The 10,037-nt window shown below is 40.4% G+C and overlaps 1 protein-coding gene across 1 annotated transcript in view; it reads right to left on the minus strand.

Moving 5' to 3' along the window:
- DCP1A (decapping mRNA 1A) overlaps positions 1-9,478 on the minus strand; it is a 31,839-nt gene extending 22,361 nt beyond the window's left edge. Inside the window, exons 1-3 of the mRNA XM_071755806.1 lie at positions 9,114-9,478; positions 7,994-8,034; positions 6,082-6,209 (exon numbers count right to left, since the gene is read on the minus strand). Of these exons, the coding sequence (XP_071611907.1) occupies positions 6,082-6,209; positions 7,994-8,034; positions 9,114-9,248 (304 nt within the window). The 5' untranslated portion in view covers positions 9,249-9,478. The remainder of the gene's footprint in view (positions 1-6,081; positions 6,210-7,993; positions 8,035-9,113) is intronic.
- Positions 9,479-10,037: the final 559 nt, after the last annotated feature.

Genomic DNA, 10,037 nt, shown 5'->3' on the forward strand with positions numbered 1-10,037 from the left:
TCACTCTATGGCAACATAAAATGAAGTTGCATCCTGAAGCTGTAGTTTCACTTCATTTTAAGTAAGCAGAAAGCAGCAGCATCACCATCCTTACACTTCCACAATTTTGTTGTTAACTTATTCTACCCCGACTCGCCCCTATCCCTTATGTGAGCTGAATACATTTTAGTCCAGACTAGTTCCTTAATACTCTTTACACATCAGCTTCACAAACCTGCCATCCAGCTCAAGAGAGAGGGCAGAAACAAGAAGCTGGGGGAAGCAGAGTAAGGGAAAATTGTTAAAATACTCATGAAACTTAGCCTGAGAATGCTATACCAGATGAAATGTACATGGATCTCAGTGGTGCTGGCTTCAGAGATTCCAGACACCATCATTCTCCTACCTTAGGCAGTTTAATAATTTGTACAAACACAGCTTCACTTCATTCAAAAAGATGCTTTTAAAAAAGATCTGTTTAAAGATTAACTAGTTGGAAAACCTGACAGAAGAGAGAAGCTTTTATTTTACAGTTTCAATTTAGAGGCTTCTATACAATGAAGCAGAACAACTAGAAATGGGGGACAATAACCTTTCAAACTCTCTCTGCCAAGGAAGGACTAATTTTGAAGCTCATCTTATAAGGTAATAATGAAAATAAACCCAACCTCATTCATATAAAGAAAAGAATATAAATGCATCATTTGCATATGGTATATGCACCATTTTGCACTTCAGATAGGTATCTCAAAGCTCACTTCTTCCACGAGCAAGGTTAACTGAAATGCCCCACTCTGCTTTAGTATCTTCTTCACCAAGATTCCTCATTCACTGCTCATATTTTCCTCAATTTAAACAGAAGCACGCCACATAGATTTAGAAATCACTGGCATGAAAAAGTTGGTCTTTTTTCCCCCCCTCTTATTGTTTTGAATATCTAAGGCCATTTCATAAATGCAGTTTACAGCACAATCCCACCCGCAGCTGCACTGGAGTAATTCAGCAGGTGGCAAACAGCATTCAGGATCTGACAAAGCAAAGTGTGGAACGAGAGGAATTACTGCTTTGCAACACTGAACCAGAGTGGAACACCCCTTCCAGTTAAGAGTGCCATCTTTTAGGCCAAACAAAAATATTTTTAGAACTACTTAACAGCTTTCAATGGTTCCTCCCCTGCCCCTAGCTTCCATTGCTGCTTCTGCTACAAAGGTATCAAGAACAGGCTCCTTTCTTATCTCACACTAAACTACTGGGTTACTGTGCTTGGTGGAGAGCCATTCCACCCCAGCAATCACAGAGATAAGTTATACTTAATGCACTGCCAGCCAGGAACAAAGGTGATAATGAGAGGCTTTCCTTGTGAGTAAAGATGTGGTGTTTTGAAAGCAGTCAGCAGCTCTTTCAAAGAATTTTAAAAAGCATTTGAACTATCTGCAACCCATTTTGCTTTTGCTGTTCTGAATATGAGTTTATTTAATTAGTGACAATACAACAAGTCCAGAAGACAGCACTTTGTTACTGATTTTTTTCCATTCGAAGGTATAAATCTCAAACTCCATTTTTTCAATTACTTATTCCTACCCCTGCACAGTAGTAAGAAGCAAGTAAGAAAATAAAACCAAGAAACTACACACCAAACAAGGATAATTTATTTTAATACCCAAGTTTTATGCTAAGCATCTGTCTTTGCAGCACCATGGAAATCAATCTCCCTGACCTCTCAAGTGAACTAGCTTGGATTAAAAAGCCTTTTAATCAAGACCAACACCACGGATACAGAGGGAAAGTTATAAACGAGAAAGACTTGGAAGAATACATCTTGCAGACTTTAGGAGGTAAGTTGGCCACTGTCTATAACTTTGACTAATTTTCCTCTATCATTACACAAACTATCAACAACCAGCTCCAAATTCTCAAAATACAGATTAAAAGAAAGCACTGAACTTCCAGATTGGACTATTAGTGCTGTTAAGGGCAGAACTGTATGCATTTTTCTAAAACATAGTTTAACACACTCTTCACAAAACACAAACAAGCTTAGGTTCATTAAAAAACCAAAAATATCAATGGGATTCAGTGCTTTATTAACAAATACTCTGAATTACTCTACAGAACATGCATGTGTCCACAGGGAGAGGTAAGACAAGGATCAAGTATACCCAGTAACACATATTCCAGATTAAGCAGTAATAAACAGAACTATAATATGAATAATAATTTTTATAAAATTAGCTGTCTTTTAAGGTACTCTACCTTTTAGGAGGAATTTTAAAATTTTAAGAGGAATTCTAAATTAAAAATACCTTACATTAAGTAAAATTTTATCCTTGGCAATTTCTTGATTTGTTCACATTTGGAGATAGTTGCTTTCTTTAATTTGCTCTAACAATGAAAAGTAGAATACTTCCTTCTGTTTACATCTGTAGATGGTATAGTGTCTCACAGCTTCTTAGTTACAACCCCATAATTTTTACTTTAGAATCTGATGCCTCGTGGTGTAATGGTGTAAGTTTTTTGGGCAGCACTATATACTACTTTTAAGGTTGACATGACCTCTCTCAAAATTCTGTATTTAAGTATTATTTTAGGGCTTCAACTATGTTACGTAGCCAGAGTGTTTTTAAGAAAAAAGATTCTGTAGCTGGGAAAGGTTTGCCTAGTAATGGCTACAATAATAGAAAGCCATTATATTCTGAAAAGAAAAACAAAAAAGCCCCCGCATGTATTACATGTAACCAGAATAATGAATAACAAATTGACCCAAATGTCTTCCATTTCACTCAGTGAACACAACAAAAGGTAGATATAAGGAAGATACTGTATCACATGGTCTATTCTTCTTCCAGAATACCCATGAGCATTCCTACATACTTCACTCTGCAAAAACAAAGGGAAACTCCCTCAACAACTATGAAATATGTCAGGTCTCCTTTTCTGTGAGAGTAAAATGACAACTTTAAAAAAAAATCTCTTGTTCTAAGTGTAGGGAAAAGCCTTTAGGCAATTGAACTAAGGATCTGATGTCTACAGCTTAACAAAAAGTAAGATCTGATAGGCAGTAAACAAAAATTCCATTGTATACTAGAAAGAGTATTTGAACAAATCAAACCATCAAATAATAGTAAAAACCACAAAAAATATTATGATCTAATGTGACAGGTAAATCCTTCTCATAGCCTCCAGCCAAGCAAAATAAAGTTTATATGCTGATTGCAAAGTTCCTCACACAACTTGTTAGCAGCTCTGCACAGGCTGCAGTACATCACCTGATACACTCAGAACAGCCCTCGTGCTGTTTAAGACAGGAATGCCAGAGGTCTGCTCTGGTATACATAAAGGACTTTGCCCTTATTATCTTCTTAAGTCAAGACAGAATCACAGAAGAAAGCAAAACTGAAGTTAATACAGCAGTAGCATCATGTGTTCTGTTATAAAGATTGTTGACATGGAACCTTCCCTGAATGGGTGGTGGCATAATTTTGCTTTGATCATCTTCTGTTTCTACCCTGCCCTGGGGAAGCATGAACCACGATTTGTCATTGATCCTGTTACAACCTAAATATACAGGCATAGTTTCTCTGTCAAACCACAGTATTAGCAAACGTTATTTTTGGTTTTTAACAGGTAGTCTGATCATTTCCCATCTGTAAGCTAAGGGAACAGAACAATCAGTTCAGTCTTTCAGCAATCTTAGTAGGACAACTTAGTCTTAACACCTGTTAACCTTGCAGCAGATTTCCTCAATTTCCTTTTTCCATACATAAAACCACTCTCCAAACAGGACTGTTGCAAACACTCTGTATACAAGAGTTTTTCCTTGTATAATTTAGCAGCCCATCCTCTTTCAGTCATTAAACAATCTCAGAACTATACATTAAGCCATTAGAGAAAAACAACATAAGCCATTGTCTTAAAATACATATTTAATTAGGCCCCAAATGCAAAGGTTTTTGATGCCAGCAGGCAGCTGGGCAGATATAGACACCTGTCTGCATGAAAAGAACTTGGACAAGAATCCTTTGAATCTACCTAAACAAATAGAACATGCACATGATGAAATCTGTCTGCAAATCCAAATCAGTCCTGAAAGGTTTGGGTTTTTCTGGTTTTTGTTTCATTTTGTTTTTGTTGATTTGGGTTTTTTTAGAGACAAACAACTCTAACAGTGAGCATTTGAAACAGGTTTTTTTTTTTTCTTGCTAATTCAGGGGATAAAATCTAGAAAATGTGGGAAATTGTATGTAATGAAGAAAACCCAAAGCACAGCAATTAAATGCAAAATGTAAGGGAGTTAGTGATGCTGAAGTCATAAGGAATAAAAGACCTAGGATGCTGTTTTCCATGCTTTTAGGCTTCTATTTGAACAATGTGAAGTCTAGCAGAACATGCAAAAACTGACCTGCTGCTCATTTGTGGTGCTCAGGGGATGACATATTAACCACACCAAACATTTTAAATCTGCAGTCAGTGTGGACTGACTGTTTCAGGAGACAGCACAGAGTGACAAAATAAAGGATAATTTCTGACCAAAGCCTTTAAAAATTACAATGGGAAAGATACAAGAGAAAAAAAAAAAAAAAAAAAAGCATATACTTAGCTTTAGGGGGTTCTAATGAACTCATACACAACCTGCCTTCTCCCATTGCTCCCTTTAAGTGTTTCAATAGTCACTCCCACCAGCATAAACCATTCCACAGCAGCTTCTGCTCCCTGATACCATCAGCAGTTCCAACAAAGAAGTGATTCAACTTCCTGCTTCCCTTATGTCACTGATATCACAGCTCCCAATCTTTCCTCTGTTGACACCTCACTGGCCATCCTACCCCTAACAACATCATCTACAGCTCCTCTTTCTTCCAAACCAAGCAACCTGCTTAAATATCCAACTACATAAAGTACTTCTCCCCTCCCAATTTCTTACCATTTACTTACCTCACCTCCTGGAAGTCTCAATTTTGAACAAGTTTTGACTTCTTCCTCTCAGTGACACAGAAGGAGGACTGCTAGGACTATTAACCAGAGGAGACCAACTACCTTAAGCTGTTGTCACTATAAGGGAACCTATCCTATTCCTCACAGATCCTAAAGGCTTTCCAAGGGGCAAACAGGATGGGGTTAACATTTGTCAGTTCTCTGAAGTACACTGAAGCAAAGCCAAAGCAGTGATCCTATCTATAATTCAAGGGGACATTCTGGCAGAAAGAAGACATTATGTTGAGGAAGTACTTTATCCAGACAGCACAGAGGTACTCTGAGTAATTCAGTAAGGGGAACTCATCACTAGACAGCAGCAAAATAGTTTCAAGAACCTGGCCTAGAAAAGAGAACATGAAATGATACCTTTTTATCAGCAGACTCTCTGCTCTGTCGAGTGCCTTTTGTATTTATCTCCTTTGATAATAGGAATTTCATATACACATATATTCCCTTCTCCTCTCTAAGGGATACATAATTTATACTTTCAACCCTTGGGAGTAACAGGATTTTTAGCATGTACCTAATGGGAACACAGTACACTGGGACTTGGAAACTCCAGTGATGACCCAAAACACTACTAGAATTCAAAAACCAGCAAGAAGATAACTACTCATCTCTGTAACACCTATCCCAACACCCAGACTTGCTAGACTCTATACTCCAGGAAATTTGCTATAGATATCTATCTCCTGATTTCAAAACCTACTGTGGAAAAAGAAACCTTCAACCTAGAACTGAGTAATTTTCTCAACTTCTTCAAGCAGCTACTGATTAATATTTTTCACAAAATGCAAAAGAAGACACCCTTAAGAACTGTTCTTGGTGTTAAAATACTTAAAGAGCCAATCTTCACTCTTTTTTCATCGGTTTTTATTGCTATAACACTGTGTGTACATTTAGATTAAACCTATCAAATATGAAAAAGTTTTCTAATACTGAACTTCATTAGTATATCCTCTTTCTATTGAAAGCAGGTGCTTATCATAATAGCCCATCTCTTTAAGTAAATCTGGCACAGACATTTTCATTGGAACCTGCCCATTACATTATACTTGAAACAGATATCAAGGTAATCTGAACTGTTTATAAGCTATAAAAAAGAACATGAAAGAAAGTTATACTCACAGCTAGCATTTCTGTAGAGAAGGAAAGGTTCATGAAGCTGAAACTCCAAATCTTTATTTACTGGTTCAACCAGGTTCTGCATGTTCAGTCGATTCACTATTGTAAAACCATGATGAGGAGAAGCTGACCTATTGTTTCAATTAAAAGAAAGGGAAGGATTAGTGCCTTGATCAACATACAATTTTCTGAAAAAGCTACAAATTAATCTGCAAATATTCATTGCTTTATTAGCTGAAGCTTTAGCAGACCTTGAGCTCTAACAGTTGCACTTCTAAGCCATTTCTTGGCATGCCAACTAATTTAAAATTACATTTACCTCAAAACAGAATTAGGATCTACATTGCAGTTCTACACTGCTAGACTGTTGAATCAAAGATTTGCCTTAAAAAAATCTACTAAAAAAACCTAGGCAGGTCCAGGATTAAAATGCAAGTGTATTCAATATATTATATAAGAGAGTTTTGGGGCATTGTAGAATCTTTATTGGAGGACAAAATCCAAACCACTTACAGAGCAACATTTACCTAACTTTAAATAGGTCTGACATTAAAAATACTGCTTAAATAACATGGAATACATTTACAGGGGAACCAGAAACACAAATTTCTTCCTAAAGGGACACTCTTAAAATTAAGGACTTAACCCAGTGCCCTCAAAGTACATATTAAAATATTCAGAACTGTATTGCTTGGTGAAACACTTTTTACCACCTAGATTTTTAGTGGACACCAGTTGGAAAAAAGAAATATCAAGCAAACAACCACTGGCCTTTCAAGATAGTTTTAGGTCTCTATTCTCTTTCTGCACGAGTGTCACAACAGCATAACCAGCTATGCCCCTGAGCAGCTGTATAAGGAACACAAGAGTAGGATGAAGGCAGGGTAAAAATCAGATATAGTTAGCTAGAAACTGTTAATATTTCTGTAGCAATATGGCCACCTTTATCAAATGATTAACAACAAAATCTATGAAGAACTTCTAAGGAGGTGGCAACCAATCCTTAAGATCACGAGCTGGGCTTTTATTGTGCCTAACAGAACTTGTTTGAAATAATCAGCTAGACACAAGACAAATTTTGCCTGTGTTTCTGGGTTTAGTTTGGCTGACTTTCTTACACTAAATATTTCCAAGCTTCGTGCTAAAGCAAATTAGGCAGGAACCATTTTACTATTTAGTATCCCTTTGCCGTGCCCTGATATAATACTGTAATGACCTAGTCTGTGACAATATGCTTTAGGGTGAATTAACTCTATTATTTATGTTTCTTACAGTCAACAGTGTTAATTCATTGTTAGTTTTGTGATTTGTCTGTAATTTAAAACTTAGATCTGTGATGGGTTTTCTATGCTGGTTCTCTTTCCCAGCCCCTTTCCCCCCTCCTGTGTAACTGGGAATTTCTTTCATGAATTTGATGAGGAAATCAAGTAGCCCTCAAAACTATACACTCAAAGATCTCTGGTTTTTAAGCAACTGTGTCCATTTACAAAACTGTTGGGAAGCAGCAGAATTAAATTTAGGACAGATTATTTGATTTCTTATCTCTAGTGTTTTCATAATTGTCTCCACAGATTTTAGGAGACAAAGGAAGACTCAGTATTTAATAAACTTATTACCAAATAATTACATTAACAAATGCTATTGGATTGACAGAATGAGATAGATAAATTAGGGGGTTTATGGATACATCTGCAGTGCTCATCAAATTCTATGATTTTCCAGCAGTACTTTAAGGTGCTTTTGGCCATTGTGCGTGTATGTGCAGAGTTTATTATTTTCAAATGAGTACACAGACCTCAACAGCTGGACAAATAATTACAAGTTTAGTGGATGCAGTAAACCCAGTATGAAAACTACACATGAAGCCAGCTGAGGTTTGTTTCCTTAAGAAAAAAAATCCATAAAAACCTCTTACCTTTTATACACAAATAAGGTCCCTTCTATGTCAGTTTTCTCCTACAAAAGACAGCAATTAAGAGATATGCTTATTCACACTGTTATGCAGCTTTTGTATAGCATTTTAATTATAGATTTACAAAATCTTTACTTTTCCATAAGGTTTGACATTATGGGACTAGAAATATTATCCCCTATTTCCAGAAGCTATATATTTTTTTAGTAAGATTGGGTAATTTCACCCAATTCCAAAAGATTTTGTTCATGCTACCATTGGGATGATGTGATATACAGTATTCTACAATTTCCCCATCCTGAGCCTGACAAGTCTGAGCTGAACCCCTTTCTCACAGCTCTTTATGTTCAATATGGGCAGTCCATTTCTCTGCAAACACCAGACACTTTGTCTGCCACAGCTGTTGCTTAAACAACACCGAGCCAGCACAGCCAACAACAAAACAAATCATCACATGGACCATGGCTGTCTTTTATACTTCAACTTTCACAGCCACTTTTACCACGTGCCTGTGATCTGCAAGCACAGAAAGCCTCGTGCGGCTTCAGTGCTGCAGAAAACAACGTGAAGTTCCACGTATTGTAATTTCTACAGTTTTGTGACAAAACTGGCAGTCAAACAGAAGCCACGTTTGAACGCGATGACCAATACAAAGGCTTCTCAAATCCCGCTCTTCCTGAACCAGGGCTCTGTTCAACGCGCATAAGCAACAACAACAAATGACAACTAAATACATTTAAAAAAAAAAAAGCCAACCCTCTAACGGCCACCACAGCTGCTCCGGTCACATTCACACCGCGTATGAGACCGACGCCGTGCCCGCCGTCCCCAGGCTCAGCCTCCGCTCCCCTCCTCTCCGGCACAGGCGCCCGCGGGGCCGGCAGCTCCGCGGGGGGAGACACCCGAACCCCAAACTTCCCCGTGGGCGAAAGCGGCCCCCGCCGGGGAACCGTGAGAAGGTGCGGGGACAGGCGGCTGCCGAGGAGAGGCCACGGCCGGCCTAAGCCACGGCCCCGCCACGGCAGCGGCCGCGAACGCCCTGCCCGGGGCCGTGCCGCCGCCCCCCGGGCCGGGCCGGGCCGGGCCGACGTAGAGAGAACCGGGCCCGCTCCCCCAGACTTACCCACTCGTTGGCCTTGGGGCTGAAGCTGTAGAGCGCTACCTGTCCGGTCACGTCGGCGATGCTGGTGATGTAGGGGTCGTGCTGCTTCAGGGCCGCCAGGCTGATCTCCTGCTCCGCTCTGCTCACCGCCTCCATCTTGGATCCCGGCAGCCACTCGCGGGGGAAGGCAAGAAGCCGCCGCGCGGTGTCACCGGCGCACCTCTCCCCGCCGCCGGCCGGAACGCTGAGCTCCGCGCCTGCCGTTCCGCCCGGCGGTTGGGCACCCTCAGGGCTGCGTCGAGGCAGCGGGCGGCCCGGAGCACCGAGGCCCTTCCCGCCCCATCGGGACCCGACGTCCCTTCCCCGGACCCGCCGGTTCCCCTCTCCCCCATCTCGTGGCTCCCCTGCCCGAGGCCTTGCTGGGTCCCGGGGCAGGGCCAAGGCTCCGCAGCCGTGGGGGTGTGGGCAGCGGCCGTGGCCGAAGCAGCCCCAGCCCTGCGGACACGCGTGGCCCCGGGCAGGGGGCTGGCGGCCACACCAGAGCTCATTCTTTTTATTGTTTCTATTTATTTACTGACGTTAGGGATGGCGAAGCTTCCGAGTTCACTGTAAACTGGCGTGTGAAGTGCAATGAGCTGGATCCCCGATTGGAGGATTTATCTTCAGTACTTGGGGGGTGTTGCTGTTTGTTCGCGTGTCCGTCATTCGCTGTTCCCGGAGTGTTTCAGTGTGCGTGGGATACGGAGTTTTTAATATTTTAAATTCAGAACTAAGTGTTTTTCCCAGGCACGCTTAACATGTCAGCCGTCCTATGTAGTACGCGGTTAAGTTTGCTGGAACTGGAACAAGGTAACACGGAGTGCACTGAGCGTTGTTCCCTCATTTGTTTTTATTGTTAGTGCTTTTCAGGAATGAATTAGTGCTTTTTCAGGAAAAAAAAAAAAA

This window comes from Heliangelus exortis, chromosome 12 (assembly GCF_036169615.1).
Source record: "Heliangelus exortis chromosome 12, bHelExo1.hap1, whole genome shotgun sequence".
Lineage (NCBI taxonomy): Eukaryota > Metazoa > Chordata > Aves > Apodiformes > Trochilidae > Heliangelus > Heliangelus exortis.